At 45.9% G+C, this 22,475-nt stretch overlaps 1 protein-coding gene across 3 annotated transcripts in view; it reads left to right on the forward strand.

Annotated features, from left to right (window-relative positions):
* The first annotated feature begins 486 nt into the window (after positions 1–486).
* Positions 487–22,475, forward strand: part of LOC144785353 (uncharacterized) — a 223,466-nt gene continuing 201,477 nt past the window's right edge. The window contains exon 1 of one of the 3 annotated variants that reach the window (XM_078664310.1): positions 487–732. In XM_078664310.1, the coding sequence (XP_078520436.1) occupies positions 709–732 (24 nt within the window). In that variant the 5' untranslated portion in view covers positions 487–708. The remainder of the gene's footprint in view (positions 733–22,475) is intronic. The other 2 variants (XM_078664308.1, XM_078664309.1) reach the window with 2 other exon arrangements.

A 22,475-nucleotide genomic window follows, 5' to 3' on the forward strand; every position in this document is an offset into this window, starting at 1 on the left:
GCCCCGAGTATAACAACACAGCTTAATTACTAAAGAGAAAAGAACAAGCGAATGCTAATAGTTATGCCTGTAGAGTGTTAACGAAAAGTAAGACTGTACAGATGCCGTCTGCATGCTTTATCATATTCGAACCTGGGCTATTGGCTTTGCTAATGCGAAACTGTTAATTTAAGTGGCTAAAAAGCATTGACTGGGTAAAGGTGTTTCGAATAAAGTGGCCGTGTGGCAGCTTTGCCTCTGCTGGTCCGCGCATACCCTGCTTTTTTCCAGATCACACTTAATATTATAAAACAAAGGCACTGGCGTTCTTTTCTCTAAATCCCCGCTGTAGTACTGCTCGAATGTGTGTTCATTGCATGCATGCGTTTTGACGGGACGCTTAATAAACTGGGATACAAGTGTTTCATTTGTGCGCATGCTCATTAACGTCGCTGTCCTTGTGCAAGCTCCAGTGAGTAGTGTCTGACAGTTGCACTCGCTCTGTGGCTCCGGGGTCTCTGAGCATGCCTTGGTAATTAGTGCCTCTTGTTTTGAATCCGTAGTAGACCGGGCGCCGTGGCATCCAGGCTCTGCTGTGGTTGCGTTTGGGGTCCCAAGACGCTGGTGTGACCGGTATATGTCAGTGAGGTGCAGGATTCAGGAGGGACACTTGGTCAATGTGCAGAATTTGCCCCTTTGCTGATTAATTGCAAGACTACAAGGAGGGAGATGCCCCAACAGGAAATAGAGAAGGTAAGGTCTTGCCCTACAGATTGCTTATGAAGGGACAGTCGTTTTTATCATAAAATGGGCACCTAATGCCAGTGCTGCATGCCGGGTCTGAGGGTTGCGTTCAGAGTTTGCAACTGGGGCTCCTAGGGGGTCTCTGTTTCCTCTCTCTGGCCTTGATTCAGTGGCCACAAGTGAATTCAGAGCCTGCTGCTCTAGGGCTAGTAGTCTAAGGCTCGGCGCCAACAGGGTGGTGACGGCGAGTGGTTTGATTGCTGTATGTATTAGAATTTCCTTAATGTCTGTCAGCATGCACAGCACACCGGAACTGGGCGGCTGTAAACTTCCTTGCAGGATAAAATAATATCAAAATAGAATTCAACTCTTTTAGGTTTGACTTAATACCTGCTGAACCACTATCTGGTGTCAAATATTGCAAATATTTTAGAGAAAGGTGAATAAGTGGCAGTTTGTTTATTATAGCTATGTTATTGCACCAGCAAGAGAAATAAGTATGCAAGCATCATACATGACGTGTGGAAATTAGTTGTTGTGCCAAGCGAATGTTCCATCTGCAGTGCCACTGGTAGGAAATAGTTCTATTTCCTAATGAACCATTTTGTCGTTATGTATTTGTTGCATCACCTTTTGAACATAACACAGAATTGTGTGACTGAAAAAAGTTATTCTTTTAAAAGTGGTTCAGCCTACGTTATATTTCACACAAGCCCTTAGAAAAAGGCCTTGCACTGGCCCTTCATTTCTGCAGGAAATGTAAACACAGACTAATGAAAATGTTTTAGAGTTGGCCACAGCAAAACATATTCCTTAATTAGCAAACAAGAAAGTAAAAATATGTGACATTGTAAACATAATAAACACCAAACATACGATCTGTGTGTCTTCACGCATATATTGACCAGCAATTGTGAATATGGTAATATGTCATTCAAGCACTAGGCTACTTTTTAAGGTAGATTTGCAATGTTACCAAACCGGAAATCTATTTCCTGAGTAATAGCCACATCAGGAAAATACAGGATTATTAATTGCTCTGTATTTCTGTGATGTAGGCAATAATGTGAACAGAATTGCACTTTTGTCACTAGTAATGTATGCATTCTTAGGTTAATCATGTTCATAAGTACCCAAACCACTCAGAGAGGATCATCCAGATGTACTTATTATGTATCCAACCTGTTGGTTGGCCCTGTATCCACAAACATCAGTCTAACATGTTTGCATAAACACGTCATGAAGGTCTTCTGCCCCAAAGCGCTACCCTTACCATAAACGGCTTTCTATGTATTCTAAACAGTACTCGCGTTCAATCATGTTAGTCGTTACCAGGTGCTGTTTCTTTATTTTTATTCTAGTTTGTGGTTCTGCATTCATTTTCGGAAAAAAACCTACATGTATGAGAAGATAAAAGTAATGGATAAATTATACCACGAGTGACCCCTGTTGCATATCACATCTGCATTACACTCTGTCTTGTATGTCGTCATGTCTGTGGTAGTATTTTTACTGGGTCTTGGGAAGTCAGCGCTTACTGGGCAATTTCCATGGTGGTTACTATTCTTTACCACAATGGTTGCCACCTGGCATGTTTTTTTTTAACTATGGCCAGTATATTATTCTCCCATCTGGTACAAAAATTAGGAAATTCACCTAAAACCAGCTTTTGTCCCCTAAAGATGATTCTTGGCAAGTATATGAGTAATATCAATGCGTTGTCAATCTCCTCATGATATGGGAATCTGTTTTGAAGGATCTCAAGGATCCTGATGCCAGTTACGCATATATTTGTCTTCATGTACTTACCAAGAATCATCTTTGGGTATCATAGAGATTGTTATCGCTAGCCTTGAATGATCGTGTAAGTGTCCGTTTGAGGATCTGTTAAAAAACTGACCATTAGATCTAACCAGCAAAAGAGATCCTGGATTTTTGGATACCAGGTTGGAGGGCATTAAAATACACTTATTATGTCCTGAAGAAACACGTCCTGTAATCTGGGTTTTGATTGGATGTGATCCTCGAAACCAATCATTGAAACCGTGGATGCCGTTATATTTTAAGTGGAACAACTAAACTGTCATGAATTTTAAGACCTACTGTAGGAATACGGTGACATATTCGAAAAAATAAGGAGACATTTTCCAACTGAAGCTTGTAGACTTAATTACCCAGATATTGTGTCTCTCTCAGAAAAGGATTGTGGATTGTTCAAACAAAGTGAACACAATCGTTGAGTAACTGGTGTTCTGAGAGTAACAGCTCCGGTGTGATTTCTGTTACCCGCCACTATTAAATTTCATTAGGAGGAAAGTAATTTAAATTGGTTCCAGAGCTGCCTTAATGATTCCTGACTGGTAATTTAAGGAAACAAAGACCGAGTGGCTATTTTAAAGATGAATACAAGACATTTGATATAAAGTTCTATTTAAGCTTCAGGTCCGGGTCTTTGCATAATCTTAAAGCATATACAAATGGCTGGTATGTTTTTTTGGGAAAAGTGGGGACCATATTTACCTCAGAGCCACAGATCAGACGGTGCTAATACATTTGAACTGGATAATCAACTTCTTTTGGGTGCTGACTCTCAACAGACAGTAAAGATGAGCAAACAAGGTTTACTCTAAGAGGTGGTAGACTGGAACTTGGAATGTGTATGACACAATTAATTAAAATAAACGTAATGTCAAGCCATGGTATAATCATGACCGTTCTATCTTTTTGATCATGTTTTTGACTGACTAACACCTGCTCGGGTAAAATCGACAGCCACTCTCATCAAGCCTACCCACTATGCACCCGATTGTGATGAGGGTTCAGGGCTTTCCGAGACTCATTGCGGTTTCAGTTTCGACCGCCGCATTACAGTGCAGCCGGTTGAAACTGAAACCGGACGGTTATTCCAGCTGGATTCCGACAACCTAAAGGAGCCGGTCACAGGCCGGCACGTAATCCCAGTGGATGGCGTTTCCGCCGTTGGGATTACGATGACAGTTTTCTTCTATGACGGGCTTTCTTACATGGAATGCCTGTCAGAAAGCAACACTGGGGGCCCCTAGCAGGGCCCCCTTCACCCTGTGGCCTCCGGCTGGGGCTGAAGGGGCACCTATGGTGCCCCCTGTGAATCCCTGCACCGTGGGGCAGGGATTCACAGGAACTTCCATTTCCCTATGGGAGCTTGTGCCATGGCCGGTTTACGTAGGGAAATGGGAATTTGCGACCACACCATGTGCGGTTGCCTTCTAATTAGGTATGCTGACCCGCCGACCAATGGTCGGGCGGTTCTCAAACCGATATGGTGTCAGGCGCACTCAAGTCCGCCCAACATCGTAATAAGGCCCTAAATGTCTGGTCTGACCATTTTCTACATCTCAGTTCACCCACAATGGAGTTGTTCTCTCTGAAAAACAGAAATAAATATCACCCACAATTTTTTTTAAATAAATATATATATATATATATATTTTTAAATAAAGCAAATTTCAAACAAAGCATGAATACACGATGCACCATTGATGTCAAAGCACAATAACATATATGGCAATTGTACAAATAAAATGTCAATTTTAGTTGGATCCAAAGAGGGGTCTGAGCCACCTGGTCATATAAAAATACAGGGTCATGGTTACACTGTTCATGGGTAACGGTAACTAACATTACATCCTTCAAGGCTCTTTTCCTACGTCCCCAAACTACAATCCCCCCTCCTCCACCTCCCCCACCACTTCTAGGCCATAGTATTTGATCCATGGTGCCCATATCTTCCGGAATTTCTGAGGACAGCCCCTGGCCTTGTATGTTACCTGTTCCGCAATCATGTATAAATCAAGACATGCCCTCCACTCCTTCAGCGTTGATACTTGAGGGCCCCCCCAATATTTCAATATCACCCAAATTTGATTGATGAACTCCATGGACATGATTTGTCCTCGCATTAGCATTGTCTGTAAAAGCGCTTTGAACCACCCTTAATTCTTTGGTATCTTTCATTCCACACGTTAACTGATTTACCAAATCTACAACTCCCCCCTGTACTATCCTAAGAAGTTAACAAAGTCCCCCTCCCTGTCCAGCTAATAAGCTAATGCACTTATCCTCTCACATACATAGAGTGGAAAGGCTGCCCTGACCTGAAGTCATCATTTATCCCCATATAAGCAGTAATCCACTCTAATACATGTCTCCTCTCTTTTAGTTGGAAATTTGATCGCATCAATGACCGCATCACATCCATCTTCAAGGAACTTCACTGGCTTATTATAGGGTACTATTCAATATTGACTGATTAGCTTAAGAAACAATTCATTTAGACCACCTCCATAGCTAGCCAATCCTCTAAATATCTAAGGAGGTTGGAGAAGCACTGTCATAGAAATCCTCGAAACTGCTAAATCTTCCCGAGCACTGCAGCATCTGTCTGTTACTCTGCCCCTGCTGATACAGGCATTACTCTCACCCTCATTACTTGTAGGAAAAAACTGAAAGTTTATGCCATCCCGAGGAAAGTCTGGCTAGTCCCTGTCTGCAAAAATCTAGGGACATCTAGGGGTGTCGAGGCCTTACGAATCATTTGCACCTCCACTCATATGCCTGTAGTTTTAGCAACAGCTAAGTATTTGGGTTGGGCATGGTCTATTAGACGGAGGGCTGTTCCCAAGAGTACACCGAATGGAGCATCTCTCCTGGCACTTGTGTAATTATGTATCAAAGTTTTATACCTATTTGTTTTTAATTAAATGTGTATGTTTGTTTAATCTTTTTAAAACTATTGTATTTAACGAGGAAACAATTGTCTAATGATGTTTTTCAAATGTATGCTTGTGCTTTTATGAGACAAATCCTCGAATAAAGCCTTTGAATTTGACTTGCAGGAAAAAAACGGAAAGTACTCCAATACCATATGACTCTAATCTCAGCTGACTCTAATAACTTTATTGCTTTCTTCAGCTAAATGCTGTGTTGTTTCCCCCTTCTCCCTCGTTCTGCCATCAAATGGCTACCTTATTTTGTTGTGTTTTCCTATCTCTATTCTATTGTGAATTTAACTTACTGTTTCTTGGCGAAGGGTGGCTATATAAAAAGAAATCAAAATATATCTTTAAGAAAAAGAAGTCTTTTATTTATATGTGGAGGAATAGGATACTTACAAACAGCCAGAAGGATTCATAGCAGTCTGTTGCGGGACGTCACCCGCTAATACTAGAATAGAGTTTAGTCTCCTGAAAAAAACATTATATGGGATCCTGTGAACAATGCGTTATGGCTTGAACAGCCCCGCAATCTAGTCTGACACATTGAATAATTTCTGTCTCTCTGTTTCATAGGTGGCTCAAAACATTATTAATGTTAATATTTAAAAATTGTATTCAGTGGGGCAAAGGTACCAAAGAAAAAGATACAATATGTTTCCATTGGAAATGTTATGCCCACCCTTTGCACTAGTTTCTCTTAGTCCTGGATGCAAATGTGAAAACTATTGTAGGTTTGAGCCCATGTGGCTGATTTTCAAAATAAACAGTCCCAAAAAATTAGTACGCCTCAAGCACCCGTGTCCAAACTAGAGTTGAAGGTGCATCCAAGCCCATATGTTCTTTTGTGTTTCTGCATCTAGTTAACATGGCTTCTCTTTGTTGGGGGAAGGTCCTGTGCACGTTCACAGTGAGAAGGTGACACCAGCTGCTGATCTACCTGGTCTCCACTCAGTGTGTTGTGGATTGTGAAGGATGTGGGAGGACCCTCAGGAATGTCTCCAGAGGGTACCACAGTTCAGGGGGTCCAACTCTTTTGTGCAGATTAGCCCCACAGTATCTTGCAGGAAGCTGGGCTGGCCTTGATTTGCTCTTCCAAGACTGGAAGTCTTCTCTTGTTCTAAACAGTACCGCTTCCTCTCCTTCAGGGCACAGCAGCAGGGTCTAGGATCTGGTTTAAAAATGCAAAGAGCAGCAGATAAGGACCCAAATAAATACACCCTTGGACTGATGCATAGCGGGTTCTCCAAGTTCAGTGCACTTTTAAGCATATTTTCCTAACAGTCTAGATAATATGTACAATATGCGTGCAGAATGCTAGAAAAATTGTGGACTTCTGCATTTCTTTAAAAAACGTTTTTTGTCACATCTTTTTTATATTGCATATCTCTTCTTCCTACATCAGCCTTGTGAAGTTGTGTACTTTAGTTCTTTCTCACACCTGCCTAACTACCCCTTTCATCACTATTCAGGTACAAGTTTAATGCACAATGAAGTATGGAAGGGAGTAGCCCTGTGCAGAGTAAAGCGGTTCCTTCATTTTGCCACACCAGTTTATTGCGTTTCTCCATTAAGCCTGGGAGGAGGCCAGGGCGGAACTCCAATGTTGTGCTATGGCGCGTTTATCCAAGGTAACTCCAAAATTCACTAGTATACCCTCATTCCAAGGTCTTCCCACATCCTCCAGGATGCCGAGTAGGGCAATATGTGGATAGAATTCGGTTGGACCTTGTAGTATCCTAGAGAGTGTAGAAAAGATGTTGGTCCAAATTAGTCAAATAAGAGGACGGTTGTAGGAAAGGGCCCCTTATTTGTCATGGTCACCCCAAATGGTTGCCACTAGTCCTGATGTTTTTCGACCGATGTGCACTGGGTCCCTGGGGTCCCTGCTAAACAGGCCCCAGTGCCAGAGCTCTTTCCCTAAAAAACAAGGTAAATGGTCTAACTATAACATGATTGGCACACACTGTAGCATACCTGTAAGACCCTAGTTCCTAGGGCCTGGCACTAAAGAGGGCCCCTAAGGGCTGGAGCATGTAGTGTACCATCCAAACGAACCCCCATACAAATTGCATATAGTCTGCCATAGCATACTGCATGTCATGGTACAAACCATGAGTGAAAACAGGATATGGCACACTCACTGTGTGCAATGCCAAAGTCACTGCATGTAATATATTTATGCCACTTTTACAGCAGGCCTTAAAGCCTTAAGGCATGGTACTTTATATTATATGTAAGAAGGGTATATCTGCATGAGGAGCTATACCCTTGTGCTGTCTAGTTCAATTACTACATTGGACAAGTGAACAGGGAAACAATCTTAAGTATATGTACTGGGCACTAGTCATTACGAGTTACCCAGCTACATGATGGCTTTACTGAAACCCATGGGGTTTGGCATCAAACACCTTGTCTTAATACATCTGTACTGTTGCCAGTGGTAGATTTATTATGACATGCACTCAGAGGGCAGCTTAGAGGTGCCCCCTGAAAAACCTGTCAGTATCTAGGGTGCTGGCTGACTAGTCTTGTCCAGCCTGTCACCAGAGACAAGTTTCTGACCCCCTGCAGGTGAGAACCAACACTCCCTGAGGCCAGAAACAATGCCTGCTCCAGAGGAAGGTGTTCACATCTCCTCCAGCAGGATGGCTAGTGATTTAGCTTATCAAGGCCAGGGGCTTCAAAGCCCCTGCTGCCTTTGTTAAACAACCCTGGCTTCCCTCAGACTTGGTAGAGGCCATCCCCTGCCCTAAAGTCCATTTGGCACCAGGACAGGTGGGAAATTAGCTATGCAAGTAGGCATGTTGCACCTCCAGGCTAGTCACACCTCTAAGGTGGGCTACCTGATGTGCGCCACGATGGAAGGGTTTCACCATCTTGTTTTTGGTGGAATTAGGAACTCTAGGGCAGGGTTATGCCCACTCCCCACAGGAAGTGGTCATTTGGGGGTGTTGTCACCCCAAGGGTAAGTAGCCCATAGTTCCTACCGTTCACTCCCCTTAATGCCCCATAATTTTTTTTTTTAAACCTTTATTGCACCATACATTCTTACACAGCTTCTGGCCTACAATCCAGGGGGCCGGCCGCTACACAGTCGCGACAATAGTATATATATTGGACAACTCCGTACAGTGGCCTCCCTTTTTGGGGTTCGGCTGCTTCGTACTACAGTGACGGTACATCAATCTCAAGTAGTTTACTAATTTGATTAGGTTTGTTTTTTTGTTTTTTTTTTAACAATAAACAACGTAAGAATCAACAAAGAAATCACATTTAGGTCATCAAGTGTTGAAGTGAATCTGCACTAATCGTGTCGTGGCAGGTGTCAGGAAAGTTTGTCTGCACATATGTCCGCAGGGTCATTCGCATCTTTTATTACTGAGGATACGTGTAAGATGGAATCTCTTCTGTGTCCCTGCCCTATTCGCCCCTCTGTCTCATCCCTCCCAACTTCCAAGGTCTACCCCAATCCCTGTCCCTAATTCCACTCTTCTCATCCCCAAGTTCTCTAATCTTCCTCCCCCTCCTCGTCAGACGTTATTGGATCGTCTTCCGGTAAGGTTTCACAAATATCACCCCTGTATACGTTCCATGGGGTCCAGATCTTGTTCCATTTCCTCGGGCAAGCCCTGCTAGCGTACACCGCCCTTTCCGTGATCATTACCCTATCTATATTCTCACACCATTGTGTTCTCGTCGGCAATGCCCCATAATTTAGTATTTAGGTGGCACCCTGACAGCAGGAACTCAGATTCCTCTGCCTGAAAGAAGAAGGACATAAAATAGCCAAAGATGTGAGAACTGTGGATCAACATCAACTTTGGCGCAAAACCCTGGCTGTCTGCTGCTCTTCCTTCAATCATCGGCACAGACTCATCCAGAAGAGGAATAGCCTCCCTCAACCCTTGGAGTTCTGCCCAGCACTTGCTCGACCCTGCAACATCTCCTTTAGAGTGGAGGAGCCACTCCCTTGCATTAACATGCACTGACCTCAGCTAATGTGTACACCGTTCTGTCTGCCCCCGGGCCCACCAAGGGAGATGCGCCCCCAGCAAGAGGTCTTTGTGCTCCAGGAGGTCAGATCTATCCCATTGATAAGTTTGAAGTCGCCATTACCCCCATGAGCAGCCCTGCACCTTTCGCCGAGGTGCCGGCGTCAGTTACAAGCACCAAGGCTTGTTTGTATTCAGTCAGAATACCACCACTGCCTTAACTTACCTGCACGTTGAGGGTCTCCGAGAGAGGCCAGCCCCAGACCAAGAATGGCCCTGCTCTGTTTCTCATGCCTCTTCTGCTAGTACAACAAGAACTGTGAGAGCCTCTAACTCACTGACCGCCAGACAAGGCCCTGATACATTCAAGAGCCGAGTCCCGCCCCCCTTGAGTTCTGCCAGACTTGACCCCCAGTTCCCCCTAGCAGTCTTTTTCTTACAAGTACCTTTCCCATTGACTTTAATGGGTAGCGTTCAAGGCTACCGCCGCGTAAGGTAACTCTGCGCCCGGACCCTCCAGGACAGGTAAACTTGAACTCATCATGCTTTCTTGGGCCTTGGCCTCTACTTACCTTTTTTTGGGGGGGGAGACTGGGTTTTACTAAACTTTATTCATATTTCAAAAGAGGCATTAATTTAGTTTGCTCCAGGACAATAGATTAGGCATTGTTCATTTATGACAACAATATTGTACATTCGTGTAGCGACAGAGCCTGTAATAACCACCCGGGTCTCTGCTGAGGCATATATAGAATATGTGGTGTGCAGAATCGGCAACCAGTGTTGTATAGATGGGGTTCTACTGTGTCTATGTGTGGGGTCCCAATGTATTTCATGTTGTGAGTTAGTATTTGGAGAGCGTGGTTGTGTGTCAGTGTCATCAAGCTGACGGAGATACGTCACCAAAGGATCCCAGATAGTGTGTGGGTGGCTCGCTGGGGGAGTGAGGTTCCAGTAATCGGTCAGGTGCGTCTGGAAGTGAACTGCATCGGTAAGCCATGCCTTAGTCGATGGTGCTGGATTGCGACCTCAATGTATCGCCCCCTACGTTTGGCCAGCAGCATTGCCACCAGTCAACGGCTGGCGTCCGGGTCCTCTTTAACATATTCTAGTAGGCAAACAAACGGGGTCGGTCCAATAGGTTTGGATGCAATACCGCTTATTATGTTGCATACTGCCTGCCAGTATCCAGCTACTTGCGGGCATGTCCAGGCTAGGTGTACGAATGCAGCGTCTGGTGCAGAACATCGCGCGCATCGCACGTCGGAAGTCAAGCCCAATTTGTGAAGAGCTGTTGGGGTGAGATATAGTCTGTGTAGGTATCAACCTTAATCTGTAGTTGGGGGAGAGTCTCTCAATTTGGTTACAACAGTATTGCTAATGGTCCATCTATGTCTTGTGATCATGTCCACCTCCCAGGCGCAGCGGGCCGTTTCAGTGTCTAGTGGGGATGCTGTTAGTGTTAATGAGTTGAGTCTGGTTAGGAGTTTGCGCTGTGCTATGTCTGTATGGGTGTATTCAAGCGCCGTGTTGACCAGTGGGGGATCCTGGGATGCGCTGTTTGTGCTTCTGCAGGTCGCTCTAATGTGGTAATAAAGTAGAGTGTCTAGTTGGGTGGTTGTGGGTGCCACAGCATGGGTAGGAAGGGGGAGAAACTGCCTGCCTGGGTAGAAGGCCTGCAGAGGTACGTATATATTCAGCATTTTGGCACGCCATGCCATCCCCTTGTTGTGTAGTGGAGGAAAGGAGGGGTTCTCTGCTAGTGTCATGGATGGTGCGTATAGGGTGTCAGAGCCTGTCTGTCGTTAGATACCCTCCCATGGCCAGCGCACGCATTCCAGAGAATGTATTTCTTCTCTGGGTGCTTTGTACGGCAGGAATATTGCAGTTTCTAGTGGCTATGGGGAAGCCTGATCTACCTCCGCTGCCAGACGTGGCCAGAATGGTATTGGGTGTAGCCAAAAGTGCAAGAAGCTTGCTTTGGCGCAGCTTGCATATAGCTTTAGGTATGGGGACACCATTCTGCCGCATGTGAAGGGTAATGTCATAGGTTTGTAGGCGATCCGCGGCTGCTGACCCGCCCATGTTAGCGCAATCATGTCTGAGCTCAATCTTTAAAAAATTATACCATGAGGGGGAGTGGGATAATGAGAAAAAGATATAAAATCTTTGGCAGGACCACCACCTTGGCTGTCTCAATGCGTCCTGCCAAGGAAAGTAGGAGCTTGCTCCATATATCTGGGTTTTAGTTACAAGCCATTCCACTGCATGTCCGTAATTCGCTTACCAAAGTTCCTCTGGGTCTCTGCTTAACCATATTCCTAGATATTTAGTTGGTTCAGTGGCCCATTTAAGTGGGTACTCTGTTTCATAAGGACGCGTTGTGTCAGTGAGGGGAAATAGTAGGGATTTTTTCCAGTCGATGTGCATCCCCCAGTGGCTGCCAAATGGGATGACTTCTCTCATCATGGGTTATAGATTTTTTTGTAGTTCGCGAATATATATAGAGCTTGATGTCATCAGCATACATTGAGACCATTAGGCTGTGAGCCATGAATCCAATACTGCGTTCTTTGTGGTGTTGGCATAACTGAGCTGCCAGCGGTTCCATCTCCAATGCGAACAATAGCAGTGAGAGTGGACACCCTTGTCGCGTGCCCCTATTGATCGCAATGGAATCGGTGATCTGTCTATTGATTTCAATGCGGGCCGAAGGTAAGGTTTATAACACGTGGATCTTGTGTATGAATTTCAAGCTGAAGCCCAAACGTACAAGGAGCGAGAAAAGGAAAGGCCATTCCAAAAATCTAATGCTTTTTCAGCATCTAATAGAGCAGGTAGGGAGAGATTAATTTGGTGTATTACCAAGAAAATTATGCGTACATTGTGTGATGTGGCCCGTCCCGGGACCAAGCCAGAATGACCGGGCCATATAATTAAGGGCATGAGCGGAAAGAGACGATTTGCTAGCAGTTTCGCATATATTTTGTTTTTGGTGTTGATCAATGAGAGAGGGTGGTAGAAGTCACAGTGCTCAGGTGCCTTGTCAGGCTTGAGTATACTTGTGATTAGTGCTTTGCGGAGAGAGGGAGGCAGCTGGTCTTGTGTGACTGATTCGCTGCATATTTCAACAAGATGAGGGATCAGAATAGAAGCGTATTCTTTATAAATTCATGCATTCAGGCCTGGAGCTTTGTCTCCAGGGAGAGCGGCAATAGCCTGCGTGATTTCCTCCATTGTGAACAGGGTATCAAGGTAGTCTCTGTGACCTGGGTCGAGCCATAGCAGCTCAATTGAGCCAAAGTACTGTTGTAGTGTGTCTTGAGCTCCTGCTGTCCCGGTCATATAGAGTTGGGAGTAGGAGGAAGTAATGGCTGCGCTGAGCTCTACAGGAGACGTGATTCTGCTGCTGGTGTCTTCCACCAGTTGGGTCGCATATGAGGATTCATGTGGCTTCCCCCGCAAGCCAGCCAGTCTCACTAGGGCGGCCCCCCTCTACGTATCGGCGAGTTTGTGCTGCTAAACCCAGGTAGCTCATCTCTCGTTCTGCCTCAGTTTGGTATTCTGACATTTTTGCCCTGATCTCCGCCAGTGTAGTAGGCATGGGGTTGGTGCTCTGTACCTGGTCCAGTGTTTTAATTTCCACCTCCAGTTTCTTTAGGGTTCCTTGAATCGCCCGGAGCACCCCAGATTGCTTAGCAATGCATACTCCCCAGGTGACCACTTTGAATTTTTCATATAGTGTTGATGGTGAGTTAACCGAGCCAGTGTTTAATTCAAAGAACTCTATTATGGCGCTGGGTATTTCCTCCTTCAACCCTGCATCTCTCTGTCCAAAGGAGGACAGGCACCACAAGAACTTGCACCACAGGGACTTGCACCACAGGGTTTGTGGGATCTGGAGGATCAGGCGTACTGGGGAATGGTCAGACAGGGTGTGTGCCAAGTGTTCAGCGGAGGAGGACCAGCCAGCTACGTCTCGGGACACCAGCCATAGGACAATGCGGGAGCAGAAGTTATGTGTGGTAGAGATGCAGGTGCCTTTGCATCTATTTGGGTGGGCATGGTGCCAGGCATGAACTAGTGCATTATCTAGTATGAGTGAGTGTAATGACGCTGTGTCTTGTCTGTGTTGTAGTCTAGCACCCGAGCAATCGAGAGGGTTCTGTAGCGCAATGTTGAAGTCGCCTCCTCAAACTATTGGGAAGAGGCCATGTGCCACAATTCGCTTCCAGACATGGAGAAAAAAGTCTGGATTGTCTGAGTTGGGCCCGTATACTGCCGCTGTGATTAACGGGTGGTAGTAGAGCACGCCTACCAGTACGACGTACCTGCCCTCTGGGTCAATGTGGGTATGGACATTTCACCAGGGAAGGCCCCTATGAGTAGAATCGTGAACCCTCTAGAGTAGATGGAGGAGTCAGAGTCTTCCCACCAGCGAGCCTGGAGTCGAGCAGTGTTAGCAGTGGAAAGATGTGTCTCTTGTAGAAAACATGCATCAATATTATGTCTTGCAAGGTAAGCGTTCATAAGACGGGATTTACGGTGGTCATTTATACCCCTAATATTCCAAGTTAGGAATGTCACATCAGTCATGAGTCAGTCTTTGGGTGCGTGTGCTGTTGTGTGCTTGGGTATCACCAATAAGGACTGGAGGGGGTTGTAGCATTGTGCATAGTAGTGTGGCTTCTTAGTGGAACAGTGCGTTCTAAGGTGTACATAAAAAGTAAAACAATAACTCTCAGGGTACACAGACTCCGTCTCCCATGTCTGCTTTGAACTTCCCATGTCCACCCCCTCTCCCACTCCAACCCCCCCAAACAGTAGAAGATGTATTGCCCTCCCCACCCAAATTTACCCAACGTGAAACCCAAAGAATGTTCATGGGAATTATCCTGTTAGAGCATGTGGGCTCTGCAGGTCTAATCTCCCGCCTCAAGGGCAGGGTGGCCGAGCATCAAAGTGCATTTGGAAGTAGCATATAATAATAATAATAATAATAAATTCTTTATTTAGATATATAAAACATATCTTTAAAAGATTCTTTCAGCACATTAACACAATTTTATAGATTAAAAGAAATTAAGAAAAAGGAAAAGTAAAAACAGAGTAAAATTTAGCCTTCTTATCAGTGCTTACTGCAGCGTATCAATTTATAAATAAGCACTCCCGCATTATGCAGATGAGGTTAAAGTACATGTTTGTCTGCACAATTGTCCAGTTTTTCTAAAAGACTATACACTTGCTGAATGAATTTGGCCAATTTTATATTTAAATCAGTGTTCTCTAAGGACATAGCAGCAATAGTGGCATGCCTACAAGTCCGAACTCCCAGCCTGATCCATTCTGCCCTGAGAAGGCGTCTGCGTTGGAGAATAAAAAAAGGGCATGTACAAAGCACGTGCAAAAAAGATTCATTTGCTGACCTACACCCTCTGCACGTTTGATCATCCCTTTTTCGATGCCATACAGGGAGATTTTGAAGGAAGCGCCAGTCTCCCAGTCTTAGGGCGATCAGACATCGCTTTAACTGATAAGAAAAAGTAGTCGAAAGGTAGTTAGCCGGGGATAATCGTTTGTAGGAGTTGGCTACTGCCCAAGCATGGCTACGTTTCGCAAAGAGAGCTTTGTCCGTAATCAGGGATTTAAGTCTTATAGCTTTTTTAATTGTGATTTTGAAAGCGGTCTGGCTTGGCTTAAGGGCCCAAAGGTCCGCAGCAGACATTTGTTGGGTGTAGTCATTTAGGAGGCGGCCAAATGACCCCCCCGGATTGCTCACACTGATTTCGTTCCAGACCAAGAGTTCCAGGGTGCCAGCTTCTGCCTGTCTTAGTTTGTGAATCAGGTTAAGGTATGAGCCAACGTTAGAGAATTCGTAGTTAATTAAGCCCAACTCTAGTCTAACCTGAGCTGGCGAGGAGGAACTCGGCAGATAGAGCAATTTCTTGTAGAGTTTGATTGTCAGTTTATTTAAGGAATTGTTCATTTTACCCTTAAAGATCTCAAACCATACGAAAGTGTGGGCCCGATCTTTGCTCTAAGCACATCCAGTAAAGGCAAGAGCGTGGGGCCTGAGAGTCTCCTCGATAGCTTAGCCAGGGATACCCTTAGCGCAGTGGCCTTGGCTGCAATCACAGTGCTCTGTTTGGTGAAACTGCCCCTGGAATCCAAATGGACCCCTAAGTACTTGTACGACTGGCCAATTGAGATGCTTTCTTTGTTAATTGTCCAGCCTCCACGGCTGTAACGTTTTTTGCCGAACGGAACCATCGTTTTTTTCATGTTAATTTCTAACTGGTTGTTGACCGTGTAATGCATTAGGGCATCAAGGAGTCTCTGAAGCCCCACTCTGGTGAGACTGAACAGTGCCAGGTCATCGGCATATAAGAGATTGCTTAATGCCGTGCCTCCTACTTTTGGTGGATGGCTAATTACTTTCTCCAACGTGCTTGATAGGTCAGCAATAAATAGATTGAAGAGAAGGGGGGCCAGCACGCATCCCTGTTTGACACCACGATAGGTCCTGATTTTCCGGGAGAGATGTGCGCCAGACCCTAACTTCACTCGAACCCATGTGTTGGAGTACAGCATGATGATGGTATTCAGGATATTGTCTGGGATTCCCCACTCCCTCAGTTTTTGCCACAGAGCAGCCCTAGGCACCCTGTCGAATGCTGCTTTGAAGTCGACAAAGCAGCAGAAAATCGACTTGGAGTTTGTAAGGGCTTTGTCAATGATGGTAGAGATTGCCAGTAAGTTTGTCATTGTTCCTGATTTGGCGATGAACCCTGTCTGATTCAAGGGAATCAGATTTTTGTCCTTTGCCCATTTCCTGAGATTCTCCAAAATGAGGCCTGCAAAGTGCTTTGCCTCTATGTCCAGCAAGGCAATTAATCTGTAGTTGTTCAGGTTGCCTCGTGATCCAGCTTTATAGATGGGATGGATAATGGCACCTCTCCAAGAATCCGGAATGGTTTGATAGCTCAAGGTGTAATTAAAGAGATTCGATAGCACCTTGGACCAAAAAGGGACGTCGGACTTGAAAAGCCTTTGCGGCAGGCCATTCGGGCCTGGTGCTCCGTCTTGTCTCCCTTTCGTCAGTGTTTTGACTACTCTTTCTTCAGACATTTCCTCGGATGAGGTAAGCCCCTGCGTATGATCGGGTGGGATGTTCGATGTTTTACCCACGCCAGTGTCAGGAGCCCATATTGGTCCAGGGCAGTCGTGGTAATCTTGTGCCTGGAAATGCTCCGTCAGATACGAGATCCAGTCTGCTTCCTGGATGTTCGCAGATCCAAAAGATGTTGTGTTTCGATCGATGTTGTTGACAAGAGACCAAAATATCTTGGAATTCTGTTGTTTACTTTCCCATACCAGTTTGACCCAGAATTGATTTTCCTGGGCCTTTTTCTCTTGGGTAACTGCCCTCCTGAATGCCTTTTGGGCATGACGGTATGTGACGAGGAAGCTGCTGTTCTCTGGAAATTTTAAAAGCAGCCTCAGTGCGTTGTTTCTCGTTCTTTTTAGTGTTTTTATCATGGGGAGGGCTGTTGCTCCTACTGGTGGTATCAGATTTGGGCCCTGCCTTGTCGCTGGATAAGTTCTGATCAAATGTGCGCATAGCTGTGACCATGTTGCTGTTAGGGAAACCGTTTGGTCTAAAACACCCCTGATGAAATCCTTGCTTGTATTTAAGATACACTGACCGTTAGACTCACTCCATTTCAGGCGTTTTAAGTTGTCGGAATGTATTCCTTTGTATGTAGATGGAGCCTTTTTGTGGAGAGCTAAATTTATGGCAAAGGAAATGACCAGTGGCCTGTGGTCGCTTTCGGGCCTTGGCAGGACGGAGAAGTTAGCCAGATTGAACAGGAATTCCAAGTTGCATATGGTGAAGTCCAGGTAGGATTTTGCTCTTCCGTTTGACCAGGTCCAGTTTGGAGGGGAGTCATTTGCTGATCTTCCATTCGCCACTAGGTACCCTGCGTTGGAAAGTCTCGTCGCGGTGACCTCGCCTAATATATTGAAAGCTTGCACAGGGGGTTTAGATTGGGGGACCGCCTCAATGATACTAGTCATGTTGGGTCCTTCTAAGTCTGCTGTATTCCCCTGGAAAAGGTTGGTGTTAAAGTCCCCTGTGATAATGCGGTCCGAGTTGGGATATACTGTGGCTATATCTTCCATTATTTCGCAGAATCTGGCCAGGTGGTCTTTCTTTGTGCGGGTGTTAGGGTTAATGTACATGTTTGTAAGTAAAAGCGGTCGTTGTCTGCTCCGTAGATTAATTTTAACCCCCAGTAGCCAGTCTTCTTTCAAGTGAAGTTGACTGAATTCGCCTTTTAGGTTGTTGGATATGTATGTGGACAGCCCGCCTTTTGGGTGGCCGAAGCGGCTGTCCCTCAGTGCCTGTTTCCGATATTCAATGAATCCTTCAATGGGGCGGTCCTCTAGTTCCCAAGTTTCCTGCAGGGCAATTGCCACATGTTCCCCCAGGAAAGACATGGTGTCTTCATTTAAGGTAGTAGCATATGTTGTATTGGCATAGAATGGCCAGACGTTTATAGGGGAACATAGTTCTGTATTGCACTGGCATTCTGGTAGTTTAGTGGTGCAGTGCAGTGCGGTGAAGCAGATCTGACCTGGCAGCAGCCCTGTTGTGTGTATTACTAGTCATTTTCGCTGGTGCAGCCATCTTCAGATGATGCAGGCGGCCAGCGTGGGTAGGTTTTGTGCAGTTGCTTTTCATTTGCCATGGCTGCTTTAGAGTCTGTAAAATAGTGTCGTTTGCCATCAGTGTCTATTCGCAGCTTAGCTGGGTGCATGAGCACGTACAGTGTTTTTAGTTGCTTGAAGATACATTTGGCCGGTAAAATCGGGGTAAAATGAATGTTTCCTTGATGCCTGACCCCCCCCCCCCCCCCCAATTCCCTGGCCTTTCGCAGAATCATGTCGCAGTCGTTGGGGCCCCAAGGGGGCGGGGGCTGTGGGCCCAGTGAGCGATGTGCCCGTTCGACAATGAAGATCTCGGATATGGCCGTGCCAAACGGATCACGAAGCAAGGTCTCAAGATAGCCTTCCATTTTGGAGATGGCAGTCGCTTCTGGGATTCCCGTAATGTTGAGATTGTTTCTTCTGGAGCGGGATTCCAGGTCTTCGTTTTTGGCGCAAATGAGTTCCAGTACTTTATCCATTATGAGCAAGCGTTGGCGGGCCTCCGTGCAGGCATCATTGTTGTCGGGGACTCTGGGTTCCAGGTGGGTGATCCGAGTGTCTTGTGAATCTACACATTGTTTGACCTGGTCAAGTCTGGCTACTAGGTGGTCAATTTTAGAGTAAATTGTTTTTAGCCTGGATTTCACCTCTAGGAGCAGGGATCGAATGTCCTCATTCTGCGAACCAGTAGTTTCAGTTTGTGTGACCTGTTCGTCAGCCTCTTGGGGTGGGTCTCCATATCTTCCAGTGCGCCGTCCCTCAAAGGTGAGCTTGGGTTCTTTGGTGTCTGTCTTCCCCATCGTGGCCCGAGTTGGGGTATGGGCCTCAGGTGGTGTGCTGGGGAGCATGCTCAGTATTTTATTGTTATGGAGCTCTTTTTACACTGTGGCCCGCAGTGGCTTATGATTCACTCTCCTTGTTTGTTTATTGTGGCAGTCTCTTAAAATCCAAGCTTAAGGGGTTGTGTGGGGCGAGACCGTGATATGAGCACTGTAGGGTGAATAGCGAAGGCGCCAGCTTGTATGTGGTTGCAGTTGGATTGCGGCCTTGGCCTCGCGCTTTGGTTTGTATTCCCTGGCGCTCTCATTGGTGCGTGTGTCAAGGTTGTGGCCTCGCCGAGCAGGCTATGTGTTGCTGGTTGTGGTGGATAGCTTCCCCCGTTAATTAACTTCCACTGGTAGGAGAATGCAGGTGTTTCGCCATTTTATTTTTGTCTTTTGGCAGGGGGTGCAGCATGCACTCTGGATCGGGGGCCGTTCCTGACGATATTAAGTGGCTACGTATGATTTTTAGCTTATTGCCGCAATCGGGGCAGGCCAGCTCATCCTCCCATTTTTGTCTTACGCGCACTCAGTTGTTGCAATCCTGGGGAGCGCTCTGTGATATATCAATGCTTGTTAGACTTTGTACACAAGTGTTGTGTTCGTCTTGTCTTCATGTGGGGGGGAGGGGGAGCAGCAGCCCTCCAGGAACGTGTCTGCTTTATTGGATGTGGCGTGGCGAGGTTTTAGGCCTTAGCTCGATTCTGCAACCTAGTTAGGCCCAGGCCGACTGCCTGTGTCAGTCGAGGTCGCACTCCGCTTCAGCGAGCCATGTATGAGGAGAGCTGGGCTGGAAAACCTCCGTGCTCAGATCGCTCCTTCATCTGAGAGTGATAATCGGCCTCCATCCCCTGACTCAATGGCAGGTCTTGCGTGCCCCCAGGACATATCTCAGAAGCGGGTCGCTGCTGAGATCGCGCTTGAGCTGCCGATCAATATCCTCTCTGCCAGGCTCCAGTCATCTTAGTTGGTTCTTGCCAGCAGGGGCTACTTATGGGTGCAATCACTGCATCAATGCAGGGCCACGATCGCTGCACTTTGTTGTATGGCCGCAGCCCGCGCGGCCTCCTCTCTCCTGCAGTCGGCGTGCACGATTGTGGCTTTCGTGCTTCCGCGCTGTGGTTTGCTCTCGCTAACGTGTCACACAGCTGCCCGGTGGTGTTGTTAGTGCATACCCGCTTCCAAGCGGTCTGGATGTGGGGTGTTCTTCCCGGAGGATAGCAAATATTTTGCTCGGCCGGCAGAGCTCACTCAAGGTGCAGCCGTCTTGGTGCCGGCGAGACGACACCCCTTCGCCTCTACTTACCTTAAGTCCAAAAGGACAGTCCTGAAAGCCATCTGGAAGTGTCCGTATGCAGTGTATGTTTCTCCCATAGGATGACATTCCCGCGTTCGAGGATCATGCCTCAAATCTGACAGCTGTCATTTTCTATTGTTTTTCTGTAAAATTTGATATTGTCTAAAGTACTTACTCGGCAATTGTGGTTTCTAAAATTATATAAAAAGAAATGTTATTTTTAGGTCGAGCATTCGAGACCTCTTGTATATACTTTAGTATATACTTATATGTGTATGTACTTTGTGGGCTCTGGAGATCAGCCCTAGGACTTGTCTGCTTCTGCTTAGGGACCTTTTTTCTATTCAACTGCCTCTATTAACTGACTTGATAGAAAACGACCAGCAGTGGTCAGTAAAATACCAGTGTTGCTTTCTGCTGAGGGACTTTCTTTTTAAAAAAAATCTGGTAACTGCCTCTATTTAACTTTCTTGATATAAAACTACCAGCAGAGGTCAGTCAAATACCAGAATCACTTTAGCATTCTCTAGATTCCAGTCCATAGAAATTATCTTCCACAAGCACCCGTAGACAATAATATTGTTTACAAATCTTGTACTTTCAGTGATATGACCACCGAAGGCCCTGATTTTATATTATAAACAGAGCTTTGGACTATACCGTTTCCCGCTGAAAGTCAATATTTCTCTCCAAGTGTTCCCATACCTGGCATGTCACGCAGTTTGGTGCTTACTTTCCCTCCATGTTAAAGAACAGTAAATGTTTCAGCACCCGGGCTAATGTGCTGCATAGCTAAATGCATATAAGGTCCCAAAGATAACAAATGTTTAACACTACCCTCTGCTAAGCCTAAGCCGCGCTCCCACAGTACTACAAAAGAGAGCATTTAGGATTATTAATTTAAACCCTGTAAGTTAATAAAGGTCATTTGGACTTTCTATATAGTGAACCTCATTTTGGTACACTACATAAAAAGCCAGCTTCCTACAACAGTCCCATACCATCTGGTTGAAGCTGCAGTCATCACTAGTTCATTTAGGACAGTTTGCCACAGGGGTGGCATCCATCCTCCCGAGTCATCAGGTGGTAAAATATTAATTGTGAAGGTACTTCAGTGCAACAAGCAGTAGGCTCTCTCAGGCTATTCTTGCATGTCCCTGTTGCTGTCATCAAGGGGGCTCACCCAGCCTTCCCATTTGTACCCCAGAACTCTAAATTGCTCAAGGTCTTTAATTATCAGGGAGCTATGTATAGGGATGAGATGGTGCTTCGACCCAGTGGTCCAAAGAGACCTTTAGGCTCTAGGTGGTTGTATCCTGGGAGAGTGGTTAATGGAGGCTAGTGGGCCATCAGGCAGTGACACCGTTGTAAGCATCTGTTGAACTGGGACTTATAAAGTGTGAACTCCAACTGTAGTTCCTGGAAGGATTTTATCTGTTTGCCTGCCCAGACGTCACCCAGTTTGGAAATGCGCATGGGGTCCCTTTGGCTGAACACCTCTCATGTGGTTGTGCGTAGGAGCCATGCATCGTGCTGTAGGGGGGTTTCCTGTGTGGGCATGCAGTCCCATCGGATCCATGTGAGGGCCATCTGCCAGCAAAGGACTGACACACTTGTGACCTATGGGAGCTTTTCAGGAAGAGTATTGTAGAGTAGCACCCCCTCGATGTGCTGCCTGCTATGTATGGACACCTGAAGCTTAAATGTGGGGTTGGCCCTGCCTCCAAACAGACAGTCATTCATTACCTGAGTTTGGGAAGCCCAGTAGTAGAGGCGTGGGTTCAACCTAACCCTCCCGCCCTTATATGAAGATTGCGTACACATATGGAAGCCTATCTTAGGAGGTTTATTCTCCTAGAGAAAGGCTCCTATCAGAAGACAGTCAAACCAGGAGGGTTGAGGTTTGGAGGGTATATCAGATTTCAGGGAGAATCATTATTTAAAAAAGGGCCTCTTGCCCAAGTACATTAAGGGAGAGGTTCGCTCACCTGGTCATTTTCTGCCCAACAAGAGGCAGCAAAGGATTAAGGTCCAGACTCCAGTTAGCCCAGGTTCTAATGAGATGTATACCCCCAAACATTGGAAGCTAAGCTACAGACCGGAAGGTGTGACTGCCAGTTAGCCGTAGTTGGGCCACTTTATGGGATCCGGAGTAGCATGCTACTCACCGAAAAAG

Source organism: Lissotriton helveticus, chromosome 10 (assembly GCF_964261635.1).
Source record: "Lissotriton helveticus chromosome 10, aLisHel1.1, whole genome shotgun sequence".
Taxonomy (NCBI): Eukaryota; Metazoa; Chordata; class Amphibia; order Caudata; family Salamandridae; genus Lissotriton; species Lissotriton helveticus.